Source organism: Leptinotarsa decemlineata, unplaced genomic scaffold (assembly GCF_025532065.1).
Source record: "Leptinotarsa decemlineata unplaced genomic scaffold, Ldec_3_MD MMD2_tig00078422_RagTag_RagTag, whole genome shotgun sequence".
NCBI classification, from domain to species: Eukaryota; Metazoa; Arthropoda; class Insecta; order Coleoptera; family Chrysomelidae; genus Leptinotarsa; species Leptinotarsa decemlineata.
This window is the reverse complement of record NW_027412747.1, coordinates 14,688,973-14,716,882: the sequence shown is the minus strand read 5'-3', so window position 1 is coordinate 14,716,882 and position 27,910 is coordinate 14,688,973. Positions and strand designations below refer to the sequence as shown.

Genomic DNA, 27,910 nt, shown 5'->3' with positions numbered 1-27,910 from the left:
AAAACTATCTGCCCTTAATATTTCCTTCTCCCGAAGGATCCAGTCCTCTCTACTCGGGAACAGTACTTTATAACGAAGTTCGTAGTTGACAGGCATAAAGTCAGAAGTAATTTTCGAATGCTGTGACTTCCAGTGTCAACCAACAGTCTGTTGTTGATGTGTGCAATTGGCAATGTGAACAAGTCTATATGCAGTTCATCTAGCTTCTCTCTCCAGAAAAATGTGGAGAGGAGGTAGATCTAGAAGGATCTCCATGGCCGCTGACAGTGTGGTACTGATGGTTCCACTGTTGGCCAGACAAGCCTGTCTCTGATGTAAGCCAGAGAGCTTCGCCTGGGCCGTTTTCTGTAAAGCCTTCGGCCACCAGGCAATTGCACCACAAGTGATCATTGGTCTAATCATCACGTAAATCCAATCGAAGGTTACTGAAGTGTGAGAGAGTATTTCATCAGACAATTGAAGCCTACGCTTTAATTGTCCATAATCTTTGAGTTATTCAACTCAGATATCCAGATCTTTGAAATGGAATATACTAGATGGAAAAATCATTGTATGGTGGAACACTTGTTTTATTTCATAAACTGGTTAGTGAAAACCTTAGTGTGAAGTAACAGAAACGTTCATCACGGATTTTCATCAAAAATAGGCCCAATTCCTGAAATTCATCAAAGTAGTTGTCAACGAATCTTTTTTGTCAATTTTAATTTCTCTCGTTCCAATAAATCATTGAGAAAAATCATAAAAAATTGCATAACGAAATCTTGATACAAGCTTCTAAGTTCAATCATCTTGTGTCCTCAAATCAAAATGACCTAAACATTTTCGACTACTCTTATGACGTCCATTTCAGCGTATTCTACTAATTGAAAATCCATCACACAATATAAGCGTGAGTGACTTCACTGTACGGTAAACCTCGTATAGGAATATCCCAATTACACAACAAGCATCAAGATAAACTCGAATTGGCCGAATAACAGTTCTCCAAGAACGTAAATATTTATAACCCAAAACGAGCATCTTTTCGTATCAGTGCGAATTCGCTAGTCACCGTTGTCTCTTGACTTGTTCCTACGTTGGAAATGGATTGCGGCTGTGTTTCGGGCTACGTCGGTCCATCGCTGGACCAGACTTGCGGAGGCGGCGCTTTATTTCTCTTCATGAGCCTGCTGGACACTTTCATTCGGAACAAGTGTGATATTTCCGAATTATGCCAGCGAGTTGTTCCCAAGAGGAGACCAGATCCCGAGTATGATTTTGTTGTGATCGGCGGGGGCAGCGGAGGTGCTGCTGCGGCAGGGAGGTTGTCGGAAGTTCCAGGGTGGAAGGTGCTGTTGATTGAGGCTGGAGATGATGAACCAGCCGGGGCTCAGGTATAGTGAAACAATCCTGAATATTTTGTATCTTTTTATTGTATATTTTCTTAGAATTGTTAGTAAACTTCTCTTTGACTCATAGTCCAGTCGATGTAGCAGGAATTGCGTGGCTAAACGTCGGTAAAATGAATGAATGAAGTGAACATATGAGACGTATGAGTTACACAAATGACGTAGGTCATATATTTTTCTTTCAGCGCAAAGCAACTTGATTTAACTTGACAATAATTTTTCCATCAGAAATTAATATTTGGGAAAAACTTTAGGTGTCTCTAACTTTCTATCATTTCACAAAGTGTTTACTATCTACCGTACGAAACTTCAGAGGGTGATTTGCTAGCTCGTTCTAAGAAAAAAGTTCGGTGTTGCTTCGCTTCTGAGATACAGGAAGTTCAAAAAACCACTGTATTTATAAAATATCATAAACATTCTTACACCGATTCGGACGGTAGCCGGTAGGTTCGACGTGGGTGCTTTGTTCGCTCACTTAAATAGACCGCCGTGTTGGTCGATGGTTCAAGCCTCAGATGAACGGAGGATTTTCACTTGCTATCGTCCAACCCGTGTTAGGAATCACACGTTTAAAGGTAAGATCTCGTTAGTCCTCAGCTCGCACAAGTTTCGACTTCCGAGGGTTGTCGTTCGTAGAGGTGCGACACCTGGTTAACGTAAAAACTGACAGACAGACAGACCGATTTGGTTGAAATTTGCTACAGTTATCTGGAGTAATAAGGCGCTTATTCAGCACGAACTAGATTGAAATAAGGTCCAGTGGCGTCTCAGTGGGCACCACAGCCAACAATATTGAGAAAAAAAAACCCACTGACTTTTTTGTAGTTCATTATTTCTTTAGATGAAACAACTGAAAATACAACTTTTCGTTGCTTGTGTTTTTTTCATATAAAGTTTCGTTATCAAAAAAAAAACTTCTACAATCTTTACATGGAGCAACTAAAAATACAACTTTTCGTTGCTTGTGTTTTTTTCATATAAAGTTTCGTTATCAAGAAAAAAGAATAACTTCTACAATATTTCTATAGACAACATAAAATAAAAACCAAAAGTAAATAATAAACAATTCCAACCTGAAAGTAGATGAGCAAAATTTCCACTGACACGTTCAAAAATGCTTGGATTATTCCTTATGACATTGCAATAATTGTCAATCAATCGATTTTTCAAGTTATTCAGATCTAGTACAGAAGTTTCATGTACAAGAGCCTTCAGTTGACCCCATGAATAGAAATCTAGAGAATTTATATCAGGACTGCGAGTTGGCCAATTTTCAGGTCAAGCACGTCCAATCCAGCGATTAGAGTTGGTGTAGGTCGAGATGCTGACGAGCAAGAACACTAAAATTAGCAGGAGCCCCGTCAAGCGTAAACCACATGATACCTCTTCTAACAAAATGGGTTGATGATCGTGCAAAAATTTTATGTATGATCCACCTGTTAATCTTACTGGTAGGAAAAATGGGCCAATCATTCCTACCCAAACGTTCAGCAAAAACTATTGCCAATAACGTGGGGATTTTCGTCGGTTCAAATATGGTTATTGTGGAAGTTCCTAATAGCATCTCGTGAAAAATTTGCTAAAATATTATTGTTTGCCATTGTGTGAATCAAACATATACAAAATATTATTCTTGGGTGAAAATTTCGAGGCAGTAGAGCTTGGACACTCTGTATGTGATATGGGTGTTGGAGGTTTCTTTTTAGCACTGTCCATACGGTTTTTGGGCTGACTTACAGCTGTAGTGGAATCTTCCTGGTACAATAGTGATTATAATATCCCATTGTATGATATGATTCAATAACCAGTTCTGAAACTTATAACATATTGATTCATTTTCCATTCACATCCCAGCAAGGTCCAGATGAACAACTTTGAATCAATTCGAATGCATTAAATTAAAAAAAATATAACATTACATCAATAATCAATACAATTTGAATAATTTCGAAAAAAGGATTTCACTTGAATCTAATAGATATTTATAAAATATAACAAAATAGGCTTTCACGACCGGAGTGACGATTAGAGAACAAATCCGGGCTGGTAATCGTGGTCGCATGGAATTTGTGATACCAAACGTTTTGTTTGCTACCGCGATAGACATCATCGGTGATATGTGCAACGACTGACTTTCTAGCTTTTGAACTTTGGGTGAAAACCTGAACTTCCAATATTCATTGTTTCTTTCCTATTGATTCAAACAACTGAATGCAACCATTTTGATGAAATGGTCCTATAGAATTCTGCGGAAAATCTTTTAAAAGTATAGAAAGCAGTCACTTCAAATTTAAGTTACCCAATTATCCATCTTTGAGTTTATTTCAAACCATATAGAAAAACAATTGGTTGGAATTTAAATACATATTCAGAAAAAAAAAAAACAAAAAAATAAGGTGAAGGTAATGAACCTGGTACTCACATAATGAAATGGATAACTAATGATTGTGAGTCATTGTCCGCAAAAAATACCATTATCCTGATGGAAATACTTTTTTCCGTTAGAACTTCAGAACACTGTCAATCGACGCGCATTTTGCTGACCCAGTTAGGATCATCAGTTTCATCACCTCCTGATGAGGATAACTTGGCAAGTGACAATATATCAGTTCTGGTTTGAGAAAGGTGTTTCCAATGAATCCATTCTCGCCGAAGGTTCCTACCCTACCTATCGAGATCAAGTTCAATTCAAAGCCACGAAAACCCAGGCATCGGTTTTCGTGACATCGGTTTTCTCCAAAAAAATCAATGTTCCGAATCGAATGTATTGATGTCAGGACAGACAGTTTCGCTTTCTGCTTCAATAAGTTTGTTGGGGGTTGAAATGGATACCATATGTTGGCACAATCGTGTCGCTGGGATTCCAAAGGCTGCTTCTCAAAATCTTGGAACACTATTTCGAACCAGAAAACTGTACACACCTCAGCAACTTTCGATACTTTATAAAGCTGATCAGACATTCTTTGGATTATGGTTGCCATCTTTGGGGTTCCGCCCCTAAGCATACCTTAAAGCTGCTGGATTCCATCCAGAAAAAATCCGTCACCCTGATTGGAGACTCGAACTTCATTTGAAAGCTTGATAGTCTGGAACATCGAAGGAAGGTTGGAGATTTGTCTCTCTTTTTAAAATACTTTCACGGGAGGTGTTGACGTATCTTCTATCGTATGTCACCCATATTTGGAATAACGCAATCGAGAAACATGGAGAGTCAAGAACTATCGCCCTTGATATTTCCAAGGCCTTTGACCGTTTGTGACATGAGGGTTTGCTGGCCAAACTTCGATGTTATGGCATGTCGAATCATTTTTTTGAATGGCTATCCAGTTTCCTGAAAGAACGTTTCCTGCAAGTGGCCGTCGATGGATATCTCTCGAATACTTTCACCATCAACGCTGGTGTTCCCAGGAATCCATATGGTCTTCAATCCTCTTTTCATTGTATATCAACGACTTATGGGAAAAAAAACAAAGAATCCATTATATTGTTTTGCTGACGACAGCACACTTGTCGAATTGGGGTGAAAGTAATCAGGTTCAGTTCAATGCTACAAAAACCCATGCATCGGTTTTCTCCGAAAAAATAAATGTCGTCGAACCGGATAAAATGATATCAGGTCAGACAAATCCTCTTGCTGCTTCGATAAGTTTTTCGGGGGTTGAAATGGACACCAATATGTCTTGGCAGAATCATGTCGTTGAAATTGTAAAGGCTGCTTCTCGAAATTTTGGAACACTGTTCTGAACCAAAAAACTGTACACACATCAGCATTTTTTGATGCTTTATAAAGCTCAGATCAGAGCTTATTTGGAATATTGTTGTCATGTATGAAGCTCCGCCCCGAAGCATACCCTATAGCTGCTGAATTCCAACCTGAATAGAGCCATTCTCCTGATTGGAGATAAGAACATCCCTAGCAAACTAGATAGTATGAAACATCAAAGATATGTTCAGTATAGATACTTTCGGAAGGTGTTCAGGCGACTTGGTACCTTTATTCGATTCCACCAAGAGCGGCACATATAAGAAACACGTGACGGACTGTGGCTGCTCATCGTTTTGAGGTACAACTGAGTACACCTCGAACTTCACTGTTTATGAACACTTTTATTTGGAGCACTGCATTTATGGGAAATAAACTTCCTGAGAATGTTTTCCCCAATGAATTTAATCTCCATCTCAAATCCAACTTTAATCGCCACTTTCGCACAGGCCCCGACTTAAGAGCAACTCAAGAATTTTCCTGTGGTGCTTAAAAATAAACTGTTGTTTTGTCACCTGAATCGAACTGACTCTCTTCGTGCCTTCCCAATTTTCACAAAATTCATGAACCAATAATTATGGCGATATCCCCATGATTAGTGTCTTGTAAAAATATATCAACTTAAAAGTTTGACGAAATAATTTTGCTGAAATCAGAATTTTAACAGACAAAAATATGTTGATGAAATGTAGTTTATGAACATTGTAACTAGATGTCTATGCTTTCATTTAAATTGAGCATTCTTTGTGATATTCAGCATTTTTGAAATTGATTCTGAGGATTGAATAATATTTGGTTGATTCGATAAAACGTTATTGAATTCAATTCTGAGATACCACTTTAAAAAAAAATCAGGGGTCGAAAAACTTCAGTTCAGATCATCTGAAACATCATGTCTCATTTTGCACCTCCTTGTAAATTTAGTTCAGGAGCGAGTCTACAGAGAAGATGGATGTCGAGTTTACGACTCTAACTGACCTCCTTGTAAATTTAGTTCAGGAACGAGTCTACAGAGGAGATGGATGTCGAGTTTACGACTCCAACGGACCTCCCTGTAAATTTAGTTCAGGAGCGAGTCTACAGAGGAGATGGATGTCGAGTTTACGACTCCAACTGACCTCCCTAGAAATTTAGTTCAGGAACGAGTCTACAGAGGAGATGGATGTCGAGTTTACGACTTCAACGGACCTCTCTGTAAATTTAGTTCAGGAGCGAGTCTACAGAGGAGATCTATGTCGAGTTTACGTTTCCAAACTGACCTGTCTGTGAATTTAATTCAGGAGCGAGTCTCCAGAGGAGATGGATGTCGAGATAACAACTCGTACGGACCTCCCTGTAAATTTAGTTCAGGAGCAAGTCTACAGAGGAGATGGATGTCGAGTTTACGACTCGAACTGACCTCTCTGTAAATTTAGTTCAGAAGCGAGAGCTGCGGCGTACGCTGAATCTGTCTCAAGTGAAGGAACTAACCGCACATGAGCAGGTCAGCAAACATTTGCGCTCAATTAGGGTTTCACCAAAACCAGAGGCGGAAAAGCCTTGCACGACTGAAGCTAAGTCATCGTCAAGTGTAGCTGACGTGCAAAAACCCTCATATGGAAAGGTTGTCCTAGGTATCAAGGTAGGAATCTTACAACTTGACTATCCGACTACCTCATTAAGAGAGCATATACATTGTGCATGCTCCCTGGAGATAAAATCAGGTCTTTAGAGTTCGGCAGAGCTGTAATCTTACCATCCTGAGTTGAAAGACCACTCACCTTACAAACTAATCGGTTTCGTTTGGCCTGGTGAGATTAGGTGTGAGCCACAATAAACCCTTGCGGGTCGCGGTGGAGGGTCGAATAGACCCACTCACTTTGGACCTAACCTAACCTCATTTCGGAAATTGTTTCGAAGAGAAAGATACATATTCAGAAAATCGTTGGAACAAATTAGGATTCGTATCTCTCACAATACCCGACAAAAAACTTCACCCTTCTATTATTTCGGCGAATACATTGAATGGATTTTGATTACATCTTAGTAACTGCAAGAAAACTGGCGGAAGCAGGCATAATAATCAAATTATGCAAATTTAATTATGCATAAAAACACAATTTTATCATGATCGTATGTTATTATGTGTGGCTATATCCTAGATTTTTTTCATGAGTTGGAAGTGCCGATGGCAAATAAAATCTTGAAAATATAATTCAGGAGCCCATCGAATTGTTCCGCGTATTCAAAGTATTTTCGAAATTTAAAAAGGGCCCAACAACTGAGTACCTGATATTGAACCAATATTCTTTAGGTGGATAACATTGAAAACCATTAATTATTTGAGATATCACAAGCTTTTGAAAAATAATTTCATGATTCCATCTAACGATTCAGAAATAATTTGGTTTCTGAAGGACGTATAGAGATGTAGGTGATTTGTCGAAATCGGTCTGTAGGTTACCTACTCGGTTAATTTCAGCATGGTCCTGCTGCTGGATGAACGAGAAATATCTGCGAGACTAACCTCTGTGAGGTCTCTCACATGAATGTTTGTCGAATATAATTCAATACTTAGCGTGGAATTAGCCGGGGAAGTAATTGTTTTCCAACAAACCACGGTGTAGGTAGTTGAGAGGGATGAATATTCTGAGATTTTATTTCGAAATATGTATTTTGAAGTACCTATATTTATTTTCACGAAAACTCATTTTAGTGATACTACACGGTGTTTCATCTATCATTTGTACGTTTTTTTACACGCTTTATATTAGTTCCACCTGTATGTATGTATGTTTGTAACTCTCAAGCTAGGGATCTGTATTTGACAGAATTATCGACATTATTGCTTGATCTATTCGCGGGCAGATGGCGCTGTATTTTACATTAATTTCATCATTTGAAAAAAGTATTTTTTGTAACCCTCCTTTGCGCACCTGCTGCCTTGGACATTTTCAAAACAATATACGGCTGATTGTTTATTGTTATTGTTATTGTTTAAAAAACACTCTTTTGTAGCCATCAAAACTGAAAAATGAAAAATAAATATAGTTTAAAAACTAAAAAACACGCTTTTGAAGAACATCGAACTAAAAAGTTGAAATTTTTTTTTCAATAAGCTTAAAACAATAACGAACGAAAAATACTAGTATTCTTGTGGGAAAAGCGTGGGCACTATGTGCCATATTATTACACGCTCCATATTAGCTTCGCCTGTATGTATGTATGTATGTTTGTTTGTTTGTTTGTATGTATATTTGTTTGTAACTCTCAAGCTCGGGATCTAAATTGACAGAATTATTGGCATTATTGCTTGATCTATTTGCCGGCAGATGGTGCTGTACGTAACCTCATTGATATTTCTTGATCTATTCGCGGGCAGATGGCGCTGTACGTAACTGTCAATTATTGCTTGATCTGTTTGCGGGCGGATGGCGCTGTACGTAACTATCAATTATTGCTTGAGCTATTCGCGTGCAGATGCCGCTATACGCAACTTCCTTGAAAAGTTATTTAAAAGAAAATCAGAATGAAAAACATATTTTCAGAATTATAAGTGTTAGCGAAATTTTGTACTACAGATGAAATATTTAAATATTTACAATTATCCGTGATTCAGTACAGAAAAAGTTTTGAACGAAACGGAAGATATATTTTGAAATCTAATTCGATTATTTGGAAGTAATCCAGTATATGGATATCAACAATGAAAACTTTATCGTAGATAAATCCCACTTTGTTCAATATGGTGATAGGTATAGGTTCACCATCCGTAGAATTTAATTACTCAAATATTTAAAAAAATCTAAAAATTAGAATCAAGGTGCTTTACATACACCAATCAAAAGATTGATTTGAAAAATAAAATTATTCACTGAAAAACTATTTTTGTCCATCAATATTTTGAATGAAACTTCAAATGAAAACATCAAGACTGAATTGTTTCTTGAAATTATTATTGCAAATTTTCTCTTTACTTCGAAACAAATTTTAGAACTGTCCGCCCTCTGTTGGAGACTTAGTGCATCTCAGTATTACTATAAACTTTGAGACCTCAAACTTTATTATGTTGTTTGAGAGGAATTTTACATTCATGTGCCGTCTGTTAAAGATTTATAATACTAGTGACTAGAACTTAAAAAAAATATTTTTGACAATAAATCGGATTGAAAAGTGAAAAATAAAACCAAAAAACACGTTTTCAAAGACCATCGAACTAATAAACTAAAAATATTTTTTCTAAAGAAGCTTAAAACAATAACGAATAAAAAATATTAGTATTATTGTGAAAATAGCGTGGGCGCTTTGTGCCATATTTTTGTATATCAGGCGCCCGTCGCTTTTCTCACAATAATACTAGTATTTTCCATTCGTTATTGTTTTGAGCTTATTTAAAAAAAATATTTTAAAGCTTATAGTTCGATGTTCTTCAAAAGCGTGTTCTTTAGTTTTTTGAACTATATATATTTGTATACCAAGCGCCTGTGCTTTTTTCACAATAATACTAGTATTTTTTGTTCGTTATTGTTTCAAGCTCATTTGAAAAAAAATCAACTTTTTAGTTCGATGTTCTTTACATGCGTGTTTTTCAGTTTTTCAAACTACATTTTGTTATTACTACTGACATAGCTAAATCACATGCAGGAAACATCTCTTCGTCGATGATTTTTTTGTGATGCAATGCTTCATTCGACTCTTTTTGTTAAATTGAAAATTAACTGTACATTTTATGCCTATAAATTCAGTGAATGAATATCAGTACATTTTTATCAAAATTTACTAAAACGAATGAACCTATAAAAATAATCCCACTTTGTTCAATATGGTGATAGGTATAGGTTCACCATCCGTAGATTTTCCCTCCGAAATAAATCCTTTTGATATTTTTTTTTGTTAGCAAACTCCGTATATTTCCAAGTTTTTTTCTGAGTTAGAAACACTCATGGGTAAATCACCATTCGTCGTTGACCGATAGTTAAATATAAATCATTGGAAATGTATTAATGAATTATTGATAAGTTGGTAAACTTATTGAAACTTTTGATAGCACTATGGAAATTATTTCCAAGTAATTTCTTTCAGATATGATGGTTTCCACTCAGTCAATATTGGTAGAATTCATTAGTGAACTGGTGAACACCACCAAATCAAAACAATAGGGACTGTCATCATCATTAAGGTTAATCAATCTTCAACAATATTTCTCAACGATTCTTCATTGACTTTTTTGGGTATTTTTACCTCACACGATATGAAATTATATGAAAATTGTAATGGAGAACTTGGACAGGTCTATAAAAAACCTTTTCAGTTCAATCCGTTACTGCGGAAAATTAAAGAATTTTTTACAATTTGGGAAAAAATTCTTTTTGAAATCAAGGATGAACAATCAGGCATAGAAAGCAAAAATATTCGGTTGAAAGGACAAAAAATATTGCCAAACAAAGTCACGTCTCTGAATCATGAGTTACGCAACAGCAACTCTATTTCAGTGTTGATGCTGCGTATACCTAAAGTACATTATCATTTCTGGGCATCATTTTAGGAGGTACTCTACATTCGTCTGGAATCAGCAAAGTTTATTTATTCGTTAATGGAAACATTTGTCTTGAAGAACTGAAAATCTATAGAAACTGAATGGTGAATAGGTTTACATTGCCAACGATTAGGTTCTGGAAAACCTGAATAACGCAAATAAGTGCATTGAAATTGATAATTTCTCAGTTGACAATTAAGATCGAATTTGTTTTTAAATTATCAAAATCCCAATTTTTTTCAAGAAATATTTCACATTTACCAGCAATAATGAAAAATCAACATATCTCATAGTTATATAATCCATTACTGATGTAGATTCATGAAGTCATCAATATTTTTCCATTTGAATGTAAGACAGTTGAAGATAGCTGGAAGATCACATTAAATCTGAAAATATTTATATTTTCATACTCACTGGAACCAGGTTGAATAAAGATATATGTAAGAAAAAAAAAGGTTTCGTTTTCTACTTCTCCATCTTTCTACAAAATATCATGGGAATTTTCCAAAGAAAGGAAGAAAGCAATCAATTTCAAAAAGTCAATCTCTCCTAAAATATACTCCTTCCAATGTTCTGAAAGACATCTTATAGTTCCATAAGGGCTGATGAACAAAAATCTGAAAGAGTTTAGCACAAATCGCTGAAAATTTTCAGCTAACAAATTCTGCTCATTTACTATTCCAAGCATTCATCTGTGAAGATAATCTGTCAGTGGTAAATAAGAGTGAAAATTCAGGATCATATTTTGATTCCGATACAAGGTTCTCTAAACACGTCACTGACTTTTAACAACACTCAGACAGTTATAACCCAACAGAAAATAATTTCCACAAAACTTAACGATTTTTTATCACGATACTGTACATATTCCAGCTTTTGAACTCACCGGTTGCAGCGAATCCATAAGTCATGTCTGCGACTTACTTAGGCGCGGTTCCCACTAGAGCGATACGATACAACAGGTGATTCGACAAGCAACATGATCCTGATTTGACACCAATCACTCATAAAGCTTGTGGCCCACTTGTTTGGGACAGCAAAGTCGGTCCTTTCCTTCGCTTGATGGCGCCGGGTAGTAGAATCGCCCACTCGTCCAACTATAACCAGCATACTGAAGGTGCTGTTTGTTCGATTTCAAGGGAATTTCAGTTGACATCGAGCGGTGACAAAAACATGTCTATCAGTAGCAGTTCTGACGAAGAAGTCGTAATTATTGTGGCCGCATTATTGAAAGTAAAAGCAAATAGTCACAAAAAAGAATGTTGTGGGTCCATCCCATTAATCAAAAGAGGGTAAACCTGGGAGTTTCATAATTTTTTCAATTACCTGAAAGAATACGAGGAGAATTTTTTCCAGAATTTCTGAATGACTCCAAGCATATTTTCAGAACTTCTGGATATTCTAGAGCCTGCCTCAATAAGCAACTCAATTTTTCCTTGTTTATTTTCATAGGTACCGTCTGACACTGTGCTGTCAACTAATGGAATAGCAAAACAGAGAGACAGAAACTTCCCAAGCAAGTTTGAATAAGTTGATGCTACAGTTGAATGAAACTGGCCGATACTTGATGAAAATCCATACTAAAACTAATTAATACAGTTTATTGTATGATTTTCACTATAAAGGTTTTTACAGAAACTGCGGTTTTACAAAAGTCGTGGTTTTCGTAAAACCGTTAAATCCACTGTATTAATTAGTTTCAAGTTGTTACTGGCAAGCGCTGGCCGGCGACGAGCTCACTTGGCCAGTCCGTCACAGCACGTACCGTTATTTGCCGGACGGGATCGGAGAGCTGGAATCCTTTCCGGCGGCGAACGCTCTTGTCTGTGCCGTGCCGGGCTAGTGGGTGATTGTCCATTCATTTTCTTTGTTTCAATACCTTACGTATTTTGACGGGACCGGCCGTGCTGTACTGTGCCGGAGGCGACAAGCTTAATCGTGCATACAGTCGTAATGGAAGCAACTAATCTAGTGCACACTGGAGCGATCGCGATACTACACCAATAATTATAGCAGTCGCGTCGTTGAAGGGGACACAGTTGCCGGGTCGCTTGAACGAAAGAAAGGCGCAATATCGTTTGACATGTTTATGTCGGGTCAGCAAGAAGACGTGCAATCCTCTATTTTCTTCGTGAAATTGGTGGAGCAGAACCCATGCTTCTCCTGTCCCCTTGACACCAATCTTAATAAAACATGGTAACTATTTGAGCTCATTCTATAAAACTATCTGAATTTCTGCTCATGTTGGGAGAGTTCACGGGAAGCTACTGCCGAACTCTGTTTATGGTTGTACCCAGTATTTTCTAGCAAAAACAGCGTCCTCCTCTGAGGATCTCATGACGACTGATGAAAACAACTGCTCCGTTGCTTATTCTGTAGGCTTTCGTATCGCTCCAGTGTGTACTGGAGTATTGCGAGGATAAAAGTTGCATCGGGCGATAAATGATTTCTCATGTTGCATCGATTATCGTATCGCTCCAGTGGGAACGACACCTTACGAAATTCGTGAATACGACAGTACCTCAAATAGAATGAAACACTCAGGATAACTCAGACTGAATACACTCGAAACCTCACATATGTTAACGAACATTCACAAAGCAATAATTTCTCGAAAACCTGAATTCCTTCATCAAAGGCTGAAATTTTTTTAACGTTAAACGGTTTTCCACGCGAAACATTACTTTGATCATTTCCAAACGCTCGTGAATGTCATAATCACGTACAACGCTCTAATATACAACAATACGTTGTCCGGTAAATTCGAATTTCACAACCTGAGAAGGAAGTTTTTGTAAAACAAATAAAAGGTTCCTCGGTAAATGTAATATTCATTATTTTGAATAATCATTGTAATATTTTAGGAAATACTCGTCATATTGATTGAATTCTTACCAAATGAAGACGAATATCTAATAAAATAATTTGAATTCAAACTGTTGAATAACCATATTAGGAAATAGTTTGAACTGTCGATTATTAAAAAGGTTCTCTGTGGCTTTCCAGAGCCTTCGCAATCTAGAGATACTTTTCAAGGTAGAACTGCCACACTAGAAGTCCCGTAAACTTCGAATCAAGTCAGCACAATTTCATCAGAAAACAATTGCAAAACCTTTAACTTTCGAGCAGGAGGGTCATTCTTCAAATTTTATCACGGAAACTTCTAGTGATACCTCAATGAAGATTTGGCTGCAAAAAATGATTCCTTTCCTATTTCTATCGAATTCTGGAAATAGTTTCATATTCTTTGAACTGAATTGAACTTTATATCCAATGGAAGAATGACAGTCTTGCATTTATTATCAACTATGTTTACCAGACAGGTGAACTTTGCTATGTAACCAGTCCGGGTACATAGACGGGTTTGGTTGTGAGCGGAGTTTGGATCTGATATGGCCAGGAGATGATTTGAATTCTGATGTGGCTCCAGGCTATGGGTATGCCCAGTCCCTAAGCGCCAGCGGGATACTCCGCAGTACTTCTATAGTCTGACTGGAAGTTAAGGGAACGTCTTTCTTGGTATCCTGATGGCTGTGCAATTTTGCATGGCTTCCAGGGAGTGATCAAAGTATCGATTGCAGCAGTGTTGGTGCTGTAGATGTTCTAGTGGACGTACATAATTCGAAAATCCTGAAACTTGTGGTGGTTGAAGTCATTTTAACGCTATCGATTATGGACGTTGTGGAGAATTCTTTCACCGGTTGTTAATATATGGTAAGATTGTTTTGGATAGATCGCACAGTAAGTTATGCTTATAAAGTTCATCGTCGTTCTCATGAACATTTCATGTATACGAGTATGAGGTAGTGTTTTACTGACACATCTTTCGAAACTTTCTTTCAGTGATTTTAGGAGATTGGCTCTCTTCCGGACTCTGGGTGTCCCGTAGATTGGTTTCCCAATCGACAGTTAGACGGTGTGGAATGAACAGAGAGATATCGACCCTGAGAGGGATTTATCAGTTCATGATACAGAAAGAAGTCAGCCTGAAGTAAGTCATAAGATTTATATAGATGAGCTTTCAGGTAAAGCTCGCGTGCCAAACCTTATCGTTATTTCTTTGTTGTAGTTCCTCTTGCAGTTTACCTGATAGTTGGAAAGAAAGATTGATGGCCGCTAGGATACTGGGTATGTGTGGTCTTTGTGATCATAATGGTGTTTACCGTACCGTACGTTTACCACACTGGTATGTGTGGAGATCATTCATGAGTGATGGTCACTCATGGTTGTTCCTCACTTGTGCAAGATTTATAGAATTGTTCCACGGTGTTGATAAGTGTCGTGCTGTCGATTGGAGTTATATTCCAGTCGATGAATTGATGGATACAGCCGTTACTACGTGGTAGGAAATCATCATGAAAAATGAGAATTGGAACTTTCTATGTTTTATACCACTTTTATTTTCAACTAACGTTACTGCAGTTCAGTCCTACAAGGACATTTTCAAAGTTTAATGTGAAACTTTGAAAATGTCCTCATAGGACAAAACTGCAGTAACGTTAGTTACAAATATAAGTGGTGAAAGTTTCAATTATCATTTTTCAAAATATTCTAGTTCATTTCTGACCTTCATGATTACTAAATATCAAGTTCCGTTAATTCTTGAAACTTCTTCTTCATTGTTGACATTATTGAGTTGTTCATGAGTCTCAGTGGTTTTACAAGGAAGTCGTCTGTGATGATGCACATAAGGAAATCTTGTGAAATACAGAACATTTCAGAGGTTTTCTTTGTCCTTCATTGATCTGATAGTATTGCGTAGTTGATCAGTTTGTAATTGGTGACGTGAGTAGACGTTTAAACAGTTTCCAAATGCAGTATCGTCATTAAAATACAAGCACACAAGCATAGTTTGTACGACTTCATAGGAAATCCGTTGAGATGCATGAGCATCCCGAACTGTTTGGATAACGGAGAATTCGTGCGAATTTTGAAGTCAACAGAGTTCTTGCGAATTGTGAAGTTATCGAATTTTTCGCGAATTTTGAAGTCAACAATGGTCTTTGTCTGAAACCCAGTAGTAAAGATAGAGAAAACGCAAAATATTGTCAAGTAGTAACAGCTCCATCTCATGAACAAGGTTACAAGTGGGAAAAACAGTCCAATACTTCAACAGAGGTCAGAATGTGTCGGAGAGAGACATAAATGTATGAAATCATGTAGATTTGAAAAACCAACTAAAAAATTTTATATATAGACATTTTTTTTCGTTCCTTTTGAATACTCCCCGTAGTTCACTTCGTATCAACTACTCATGTAATATTATTTTCGAATAACCAAAACCAATATAATTATAAAGCTCATTGTTCAAAGCATTGCTCTCTATAGGTACCATCAATGGTCATCAGCTACCACGGCAACAAGTACATCGACTGGAACTATAAGACAGAACCTGAAAAAGTCGCATGCCAGGGTTTCCCGGAAAAACGTTGTTCATGGCCAAGGGGCAAAGTTCTAGGGGGGTGCAGTGTCATAAACGGCATGATGTATACTCGAGGAACTCCTCAAGGTCAGTAACAAATACATAGTCAACAAATTAGATTCGATCATTCCTATCAACTTTCTGAAAGGCATCAATAATAATTTTTTTATGCAACTCTGTAGTTTCTCCAAAATAACCATAATTATTATGATTCTTTTAATTATTGTGAATACTGGTATGTGAAAGGTCACTTGCATCAGGTTTCTCACACTAATTATCGCTAATCGCCGAAAACCAGTATTATAAGGAAGTTTGGCTGCATTTTAAAATTTTCACTGACTGGCATTGTCAGGGTCGATAAATTTTATTTAATTATTGCGTACTTGAACAAGATAAAATAGCTTATAAAAAGATACACACCTTATTTACACACAATATATTTGAACAATTTTTTTTCTACACGTTCCGTTTGATTCAGGAAGTAAAACGTCTCAAAAATATTGTACACAGTGGACCAAATTGGACACTTTTGAAGGAAAGCTCTTGTTTTCAAAAAAGATGGATGAAAACTGATGGCTGTGTCTGAGAGAAAAATTTTATGACAAACTCCATCATTAAATCATGAAAATCGCATATCGGTGTTGAAAACAAATTTTTGTACACTTAATATTTTGCTAGTCATCTTTGAAATACAGAGCTTTCAGGTTTTTTCATGTAGACTTCGAAACGCACACTTTGATCAAGTAGGCTTTGGAAGACACGTCCATCCAAAACCATATTCAAATGCCTGCCATTCGAATATTTTCTGAAACAGAGCAATACTTTTCATAATTAACCAATTTCATTACTCTTTTGATTTCCGATTTTCTATACTGGCCCTCCATTCCTCGAACAGAAAAAATATACAGCGTTATTCAAATTCCAATATATTAGTGAAGAACTCGTAAAAGGTTAGAGAGACAAAACAGATTGAACCATGGCAAAGTTGCATATGACACTGAAAAATTAACTCTAGGTAGGTAGGTCTAAAGTGAGTGGGTCTATAGGACCCTCCACCGCAACCCACAAGGGTTTATTGTGGCTCACACCTATTCACACTCTGCCGAATGAACCCAGCTTCTTAACGAAGCCGATTAGTTTGTATGGTGAGTGGTCTTTCAGGTTAGATGGTAAGAGTACTGATCTGCTGAACTCAAAGAACCTGATTCGGTCCCCGGCGGGGCAGGCACAAAGTATATGCTCTGCTGTTTCATCATTTTCTAGACAGAGGCAACACACTGTCTTTCGATAGTCCAAGTTTCTGCATATGATGATTCAACTGACAGTGTTCTGTAAGGAGGCCTGGAAGATTCTGCCAGAAGTCCATAAATCTTCTTGCCATACAGGTGTTCAGTGTTTGTTTGGCAAAGCCCAAAACGAAGCCAATAACAGGTTCTGGTCCAATGAAGCCGCGTGCAGCACGCTCCTTTGCAAGAGAGTCAGCCGCCTCATTGCCTTAGAGGCCAGGAATCCACACCAGAGACAATCTATTTGCTACCAATTCAGACGTTGCTTGGTAGGAGCCAAGAGCTTCCAACGCCGCTTAACTGTCCGAGAATATTTTTATTGACTTGTGAGTGAGGTTGAATTCATCCAATCTCTCCGCACACAAATCGATAGCGTAAATTTCCGTTCGAAATATAGTTGCATGAGTTCCTAGGCAGGTAGATAACTCTGTCCTGGGTCTGCGACTGACAACACCTGCACCAGAACCGGAAGGTGTTTTTGATCCATTTGTGAACCAACAACTATCTGCTCTTAATATTTCCTTCTCCCGGATGATCCAGTCCTCTCTACTCGGGAATAGTACTTTATGACACAGTTCGTAGTTGATAGTATGAGGCAGAAAGTCAGAGGTCACTTCCAGAATGCTGTGACCTCCAATGTCAACCAACAGTCTTTTGCACTCTGCATTGAATTGATTTGCGCAATTAGCAATGTGCACAAGTCTGTATGCAGTCCATCTAGCCTCTCTTTCCAGAAAAATGTGGAGAGGAGGAAGATATATCTATCTTTGGATTTCAATTCCTTTCGGCATATTCTTCGTTTGTTGAAATATTGAAATCAAATTCACATTTTACAAGATTGACTGAGTTATCAAAATATGATCATATAATTTCAACACAGGGTGTCTCGTCTTGAGGCACCATCAAATTTCAAATTCAAAATACTGACCCGAATTTTTTGCGGGTAATGTTCATGCAATATCGTGAAATGAAATTTTCATATAGAAATTTGTACAAAATTATGGAACCCCTAACCCATTTATATTATTTCTGATAATGGCTATGGAATTATTCTTCTCAAAAGTTGAGAACACTTCTGATTCAGAAAACTGTACACACTTCAGCAACTTTCAATGTTTTATGAAGCTCAGACCAGACCCTTTTTAGAGAATTGTTCTCAAATGAGAAGCTCAAAAGTAGACTGAAACTGCAAACAGCAGTTTCGTTCTGGTGGGGAAAACCTGTTTTCAATAAATTCATCTTTCCGACAGAGGTTTCAAATTCCACCCATCGTGCTCTGAATTTACGTAATAACTTATCAGGGTGAACTGAATAGTTTTTTTCACTACTGTATACATTTCTCCATAACAATTTTCATTTCTCCAGATTGAGGAAAGTGGCAATCACCAGAAAGATTGATAAGAAATAACTGAATCTGTTTCAGCTATCTTCTCATGACTAACTTTGCTAGCTACACGCGCATTAAGTCCCAAAGACAGTTGTTTTCAGTTCTATAGTGTAAAAAATCAGTAATGATTCATCAAACTTACGAATAAATTTCAGATTACGACAACTGGGCTGCAGCAGGTAACGAAGGATGGAGCTACAAAGACGTCCTTCCAGTGTTCAAGCGATTCGAAGACAACAAGGACATCGAAACGTTAGTCGAGGCGAAGTATCACGGTACGGGAGGACCTCTAACCACAACCAGATTTAACGATCAACCCCAAATGGCTCATGACATTCTCAAGGCAGCTGAAGAAATTGGATATAAAACGACTACGGATCTGAACGGAAAAGATTTCTCTGGATTCACCATTGCACAGTCCAACACCAGGTGAGAGTTTTTTCTTATTCTACTTATAGATAATGTTGCCAAATGTAAACAACCGAAAGAAGTATTCGAAATTTTGATTCAGTTTTTTTTTTTTAGAGCGATGCATCTTTCCCAACACTGTCATCAAACTCATTGGATTTTTAATTTTCGCCAGTCACCATTAAATTCTCAATTAACCTTTTTCTCTTTTTGGTTTGAAGTTTCATAAAACATGCTTCATTTTTTAATAAATTGATGGATGTAGCCGTTATCACGTGATAGGAAATCATAGTGAAGGAAAGAATATTAAAACTTTCTATGTTTTTCACCACTTTCAATTGTAACTAACGTCACTGCAGTTTCTATGAGGACATTTTCAAACTTATACATTGAACTAACAATGGTTTATTACATTAGCCCATTAGCCCATTACAATTTACAATGCGGATGTGCTAATTTGAAAACCGTTGAGTAAACTAAATCGATTTGATCATTTAACAGGTTGCACCCGCAATGTTTATGCTTGTGAATTTCCAAGGATTTTGAATAATTGAGTTTGTAACCCTTCCTTGCATAGTGCAAAATTTCCGTATCGTTTAGATTCGAGAACTTGTGTGTAAGTGAGTTCACCGCTCTGTTTTCTGACTAACTTCTGGGTAGTATCTGCGTTGAAACCATTATTATGACCTATCTGTGTGATAATATCAATTTACCTAGCTAGATTGTCAGCAGACAAAAGCAGTGAGAATGCTCTCTGCAACATTGAATTGTAGGCTGCTAATTTATGACTGTCTGAATGGAAAGAATCGCTTGGGATGATTATGTCTGTATAGCTAGGTTTTCTGAAAACATTGAACTCAAATTTATTCTGATTGTGTGTAATGGTTACGTTTAAGAAATTTATCTGTTTCTCTATCTCTGTCTCGAGTGTGTACTAAATGTTGCTATTGAGATTATTCATGAATGTCATAAATTGGTTCAGTTGTCTTGTAGTACCTCTGAAACGAGCGAGAATATCGTCTACATATCTGTACCAAAAATTAATATGTTTTTTACCCAGGTCGAAGTTTACTATAGTGGTCTCCAAATTGTTCATAAATATATCTGCTAAAAGTGGAGTAAGGGGTGAGCCCATTGGTAAACCTGAATCCAATTTATAAAATTTGTTGTTGACCTGTAGGTAGCTCTGATTCAGGCACACACAAGCTGTTGAAACTTCAACAACAGCTAATTTAGCTTGGTCTAATATATCTAAAATGAGGGTCTTACACTCGTTATACGGTATGTTGGAGAATATACCCTTTACATCGAATGAAACTGAAATTGAATATTTGGCATGGTTTGGTTCCTTATGTTTCCTACTAAAGTCAGTGAATTTTTAATGCTGTAAGATGGGAAGAAATTGGTAATATTTTTGAACAACTTGTTAAGACGTATTTCTAATTCTCTTACCTGACTATTCATATACGAAACTACCGGTCTTATGGGGTTATCCTCTTTATGTGTTTTTATCAGGCCATATAGTTAAGGGCAAGAGGGGTTCATGTTCAGGTGATTCTCCGTTTCTCTGATTTCGTGAAAATGATTTTAGTATCTGAGAGGAAAATTTTCAGTTCATTTTGACTGTTTTTTTCACCTTTTCTATTGAGTTTTTGCCTCAAGTTGGATTTTCTGCGAATCACATTCATTGCAGTTCTCAATTATCATAAACTAGGTATTACAGTAAACTGCAAAATAATTTTTCAACAATATTTCGGAAAACTCGCTGACATATTTGCATAATAAATGCAGGTTTTCATGAAAAATCTCGAACTTTTTCGAGTCACTGAGAATTAAACCAGTTTTATTTATTCATACTGACTCGGTGGAAAGTTAGCTCCATTTCCAGAGTTCTTCTCTGAAAGGAGCCTCGCATGATATTTTTCTTTCCCGAACATTTATGAAATATTTCTAGAAACTTGATACATCAGGAGCTGAGATATTACCTGACATATGAACAGGTGAGTTGGTATGCAGGAATGAAAATTGTTTCCGATATGAATACACTTCTGCTATTCATAGAATCATATATTTGATAATTGATGAAATGGGTAGAAAGCAAGAAACTAATTTCATGAGCTTCTATCCATCAATATGAAGTATCCTGCTAAAGCAATAAAGTTGGACTGTATCCAACAAAAGAGAAACTGAAGAATGAATAAAAGAACAAGACAATTTTTTGAAACAATCTGAGAGAAAAATGACCAAATCCTGAATTGAAAAATCATTATCATAATTGGATATAGGGATCAGATTAGAAGGAATTTTCAAAAGGTCAATTTTGTTTCAGATGATATGTAGAGATTCAGCAGTAGATTTGGAATAAGTGGAACTGAACAACAAAAGATCAAAGAATGGGTTCCAGAGAAAAGATCAGTTTTGCTGGGATTATCAAAACTGTCCTGAAGTGAAAGTAGAAAGCCTAAAGCTTCTATTGAATAGTTAAAGTTAGTCACATTTATAGTCAATTAACAAGTCATGACTAATTTCATCCCAGAATCCTGGAATGAGAAATGCTGTAGAATATTTCCTAAGGAATCAGGGGATATGAAAAGTCTCCAGCATATTTTTTCTCTGTATATTGTAGGAATGATGGACATATTATTGATGGTACCGTGAAAGTTTTTCAATGCATTGTTCAAACATAACATAGTCCGAATCATATTCACATTTTGGAAAGAACATGGAATATGTGATGACAATTTCAGGAAAAACGTCATAATAATGTACAGGAAATCATTTTGAATATTCACTTCTTCATCTCTGAGAAATATAATCAATTAGGTTCAAAATAAGGTCTTCACAAAGATGTGTAGATCATGCATAGACGTTATTTTTTTGAATGAACTGAAAAAAGTACTTTCAAAACAACTAATTTCATATGAATTTATTTGAATTGAAGGGGTTTTATTTATTTGGAAGAGATCATTTTTTTGTGAAAGAGAGTTTTTGGCTTTCTACTACTCCATCTTGATACAAAAAAATGTGGGAACCTTCCAAAGAAAGGAAGGAAGCATTCAATTCCAAAAGAAGTAACTGTAGATGTGTAGATCATGCGAAGAAGTAACTTTCAGACGCGAAGTGAGAGAAAAAGCCTTCCTGAAACAGTTACTTTCATATAAACCTTTAGTAACACAAAAGAAAAATTCGTTCGAAACAAATACTTTTATATAAACACCAAATCATACAAGAAAAACTTTTCTCTACTCAGTTTGTATTCCAAACATCCGTTATGGAGTTGAATCAGATATCATTCATAGGATTCTTACGCAATATACTAAAAAAAAAAGAGATTTCACTTACATGGAACACTGTCATCCTTTGTTGGAAGGTGGTTGACAATGTTTCGTGGTGTGTTTCATCAGTTCGGACGTCCATTGTCTGATTCAATATAAAATGATTTGAAATGAAAGAATCTGTAAGGCAAATGTCTTGCCTTAGAGAATACCAGTGAGGTAGTGGAATTTTGGAATTCGAACAAATATAAAACATGAAGATGAAGAAGTACAAAATCAAAAAGTATATCGCCGAAAAAATATTTTTCATATCAACCTATTTCAATCTAAACAATGTATGGATTCAGGTACTCTCAGGTACTCTCATCGTGACATGAGATATTCGTCCCTTCTGGTCACATGAAATCGTTATAATATGAAATGAATGGGTGCTTCGTTCAATTGTGTTATCCAAAAACGTGTGGTTCAGGTAAAAAGACAGGTACACCGATGACGATAATATTGTTCAATATAACTTAGATTTCACATCGTAACTGTTTGATATATAAAATTGTGTATCGTTACTACGTATTACCAAGCCAACGCATCAGAGCCCTTCATAAAAGACGAGTGTCAAAAATTATGGCTTTATTGGGAATGAAAGAAACTTATATGTTGAAACGTGTATGTACAAAAAAGGTCCACGAAATATAAAGAAAAAGAATGGTGACATCTTGTTTGAATGTGTTGTTGAAATCTAGGCCAAAAGTGATTTTTGTAGCTTCTTAGAATAACATTGCTATCTATTTTTAGTAATCATTTTTCACTTGCTACTTGAATCGTGATAAAGCAGTTTCAAGCAAGTGGAAAAGAATACAAGATCATTCATGTTGTCTTGAATATGTGAACTCAATATGAAACTGATTGAAATTTTAAATGCTCTTATATTTTAGAAATGGGGTCCGTCTTAGTAGTGCCAAAGCATATTTACGCCCGGCAAGATTCAGACCAAATCTACACATCATGCTCAATTCAACAGCGACCAAAATCATAGTTAACAAAACCGGAGGCAAGAAAACCATTCAAGGAATCGAGTTTCTTTATCAGGACAAGTTATTTTCTGTTCGAGTTAAAAAAGAAGTTATTCTAGCTGCAGGTGCTCTCAATAGCCCCCAAATACTTCTATTGTCAGGAATAGGACCAAAAACTGAATTAGATAAGGTAAGTATGTGTTGAAAAACTGAACTAGGTTCAATAGAATTAAATGTATAGATCTGGTTCAATTCTCACTCTCACTTCCTCTGATTCTGGGTCTCACTGTTATTAGTATATAGAATGAGTTATAACATATTGTGGAATTGGTCGCGGTGGTAGAGCGTCCGACTCACGATCGGAAGATCGTGGGTTCGATTCCCGAGAGAATTCATCTTGTTGAAACTGGAATGATTCTGCAACCCTGTTAGGAATCACACGTTAAAAGGTAAGAACTTGATAGTCATTAGCTCGCACAAGTTTCTCAACTCCTGAGACTTGTCGTTCGTATGGGGGCGACAGCTGATTAACGGAAAAACATATTTTATAACAGACAGATATAACATGAGGTCTTTTCCGAGAGAAGGAAGACCAACAAAAACAAATTGATCAAGTGATAACATGTGATCCAACGTTAGAGAAAACAAAATCCGGGATGTTGGGACATATTTGATTGAAGTGTGTACTTAACGTTTCTTATGCGGCAGGCTTCGTCAGTAATGTACGTTGACTACATGGACGAAGAGTATATTTTGATGTCCCTGTAACGACTGTTTCGAAGTGTCAGTCTTTGCAGAGACGTCTGGATGATGTCTGCCGTGGAATAAAACGTAACGTTTGGTACAAGTTACATTCGACCGCAGCCTACTAACTTGAAATTTGTTTTCTCTGATCGTTAGTTTTTTATAATTGCACAACAGTTCTTGTAATTTTCATTGCTAGTGCTTTGCAATTCATAAGTAAATTTGAAATAAAAATGAGGGTTTCAACTGTAGGTATTTTGTGATGATTGTGAACTTACCTCAAACAAAAATAATAACATTTCACAAGTTAGTCACCGGCAGAAGATGACCTAATTTTACATCTTCTTTTTTCAATTCATTATTCAACAGAAGCACACTTGAATTTATATTTTTCACAAATTATTTGTTATTTCAAAAATTATTTTTGAATAATTTATTATTTATACAATTTGAGTTCATATCAAATTTCCATAATATGATTACCATCATGTTATTGGATTGTTTCGAAAGGTTTTTTATTATTATTATTACACATAAATAAAGGGTGAGGACGGAGTCCTATGTCAGCCTGAAAACGAAGAATATCAACAGGTTAATACAATGCATGCAGGAAAAAAAGAAAAATAATTAATATATGCATAGAGGCGTTAAGCAAAAAAGCAAGTGTCGATTTTGTTTTTGAAACTGTTCACTGAGTCGGCATTCATAACATCGTTGGGTAAGTTATTCCATGTTTCGAAAATACGATCCACCAAAAAATATTGTCTCTGCCTCGTTGCGAATGTTTCCTTTTTTAATTTGAGTGTGTGACCACGCAACCGCGAATCATTGTTAAAAACAAAAAGTTCTTTCTGATTAGCATAGTTATACTCAGCTACACGGAAAGATATGATGAGGTCCCCACGGAGTCGACGTTGGTCAAAAGCTAGCAGTTGTACCATCCTCAGTCTTTCGGGATAGGTTGGACGCACTTCACAAAAGCCATACGTGTGGCTCGACGCTGTACATTTTCCAACAAGTCCCAATCACGCACCACAACAGGACACCACAATGCACCTGCATACTCCATTATTGGACGAACGTAGGTTTTGTAGAGTTTTATGGAACTTGAATATGATAGATGGAGGAACGTTTTGCGGATGAGGTAAATCAGTGTGTTTGCACGTTTGCTTGTGGATATTATATGTTCGGACCAAGTTAAGTCAGTATTAATAGTCACTCCCAAGTCTACATGTGAGGACACTGTACGTAACGATTGACTGCTTATTGTGTACGTACGAGTGGATTGTTCTTTCCTTGATGAAGTACAACCCACTTTGACCGTGAAAGTTCTATCTGTCATGTAATTTCCAATCCATAGGTTTAGTTGGCCTCGAATACCGTGTGTGTCAAGTTTGTGCATTAGCCTCCTTACTGGGACCCTGTCGAAAGCCTTGGCAAAGTCAAGATAAACGATATCTGTCGGTATTTTCCTATCGTAAGCTTTCGTCCAATCGTTCATGCACTGTAGTAGATTGCTGGTGGTTGATCTACCTTTGACGAAACCATGTTTTTCTGGTGGTATGATTGCGTTTTTTGTTAAAAATTCTGACATATCTTCTACGATGATGGATTTCATTACTTTGGAAGGTACGGATAAAATACTAATGGGCCTGTTGTTAATTGGATTGAGTTTATCGCCTTTTTTGAAAATACTGGTGACAGATGCCTTCTTCCATGCCTGTGGGATGCGAGATTTTGCGAAAGAGACTGACATGATTGTTGACATAACGGCAAACGTTTTCAGGAAAAAGGCGCTCATTCCTTCCAAACCGGGAGATGAATTCGATTTGATGTTCAATAAATCATTTTTAATTTTTTCCGAAGTAAACCTCACATTATTCAGATTATCACGTAGTCGTTCTGCTATAATTTTTGGTAATTGGTCATCTCGAGGCTCAACCGTGAAAGAGCTTGTGAAAGAATCGACGAAAATCTCTGCTGATTCGATGTCTGTAGAACACAAGAAACCGTCAGGTTTTCGTAGGAGCGGAATGCTTACTTTGGTGTTCAGGTTTTGTCCATTTATATGAGTCTACTTCAAACTGTATTATCTCAGTGAATGCTTATTCAATTCAATGGAAATAAGTGCTTGAAAGCACGATAGTCGCTTGGCAAGAGGTCTGGGAAGTATGGTGGGTGAGGCAGAACGTTGACGCTCAATTCGATAAATTTTCGGACGATGATTAGTGAAACGTGCGGACGCGGACGGGCGTTTGAGCAGGATCTCACCTCTCTTGTTGACCAGTGCTGGCTGCTGCTGACACAATTTTCGAAACATTCCATCGTGCTGTTTAGCCCGGTTGAAGAAAGTTATGGCGAATTACATCAGCTGCTGACCACCATACAGTTATCATGGTCTTTTTTGGTGGGTATTCGCCTTTGGAAAATGTCTGGGTGGTTCATCGGTGTCTTACAACTATCCTGAACCTCTCCTGTTGTCGTAGAGGATCCAGAAGTAGATCATTTTGGTTGCGCAAAAAGAAAAACAGATTTCGAAATGTGACGATTTCTGTTGATCGTTCAGACAGTGGAGCAATTGCCTTTCGAGTTCTTTGACTCACCAAATACGTTTTAAATAATCAAAAACTGCATGGGAGCTGACGCCTAGTTCTTCAAGTATCCCACGTACCGTTTGTGATGGATCAGTATCCAATAGGTTCTGGAAAACTGTAGATCGACCACTTCGGGCTGATCTTTGAAGCAGAAATATTCGAAACGTAATTTCGCAAATCACCGTCGAACAGAACATTTGATAATACTATCATTGCTACAAAAACATCATCATGACATCAAAACGAACAAAACTTCTGAAACAACCTAATATAACGGTGAAAAATTGAGCGCATACACCACTTCAAAACGATTGAAGAGCCATACAAGAACTCATGTTCCTATAATAACACTCATCTACTCATGAAAGCTTCGTGACACTACTAATCTGTTTGAATTCAGTTGACTTACAATAAATTGATGGATGTAGCCGTTACTACGTGGTAGGAAGTCATAATGAAGAAAAGAAAATGGAAACTTCCTATGGTTTTCACTTGTATTTGTAACTAACGTTAAAGACAAGGACATTTTTAAACTCATACAAACATTATATACGTTTGAAAATGTCCTTATAGGACGAAACTACAGTAACGTTAGTTACAAATTAAAGTGGTGAAAAATACAGAAAGTTTCAATTCTCTTTTCTTCATCAGTTGACTTACAAAATGAAACGATTCATGTCGAGGAATTATAGTCATTTTCTGATGCATGTGCAAGTAATTGACAGAGAAATTAAGTTGCCGTATTTGGAAATTGGTTGACAGGTATTTCTCAAATCGATTTTCAAACACTTATCATTATCAACTACTGAAGCTGTTACTACTCACTCTGACTAGCAACATGATATTGTGTGCAAAATAACATTAAGCCATAGCAAAATGAATGGATAGCTATGCATATTCAATTTGACCCACTTTCAACAAAGTATCCTCCATTGAAAAACACTATAATTAATGATAATAATAATTTTTTATTATTTCCTTGTTAAAAAGTACATTGTTATACGTACAGTGACAAGGAAAACGTCTGAGGGTAGGCCACGTTACAGAGTATAATGTTTGTAGTAATCAATAATCTAAAAATATGATACATATAGGTATATACATATAATTATTTG

At 36.7% G+C, this 27,910-nt stretch overlaps 1 protein-coding gene across 1 annotated transcript in view; it reads left to right on the top strand.

The window, feature by feature from the left end:
- Positions 1-1,014: 1,014 nt before the first annotated feature.
- The window catches only part of LOC111505685 (glucose dehydrogenase [FAD, quinone]), a 48,041-nt gene continuing 21,145 nt past the window's right edge, over positions 1,015-27,910 (top strand). The window contains exons 1-4 of the mRNA XM_074185997.1: positions 1,015-1,373; positions 15,998-16,178; positions 18,920-19,193; positions 23,380-23,647. Coding sequence (XP_074042098.1) covers positions 1,083-1,373; positions 15,998-16,178; positions 18,920-19,193; positions 23,380-23,647 — 1,014 coding nt within the window. The 5' untranslated portion in view covers positions 1,015-1,082. The remainder of the gene's footprint in view (positions 1,374-15,997; positions 16,179-18,919; positions 19,194-23,379; positions 23,648-27,910) is intronic.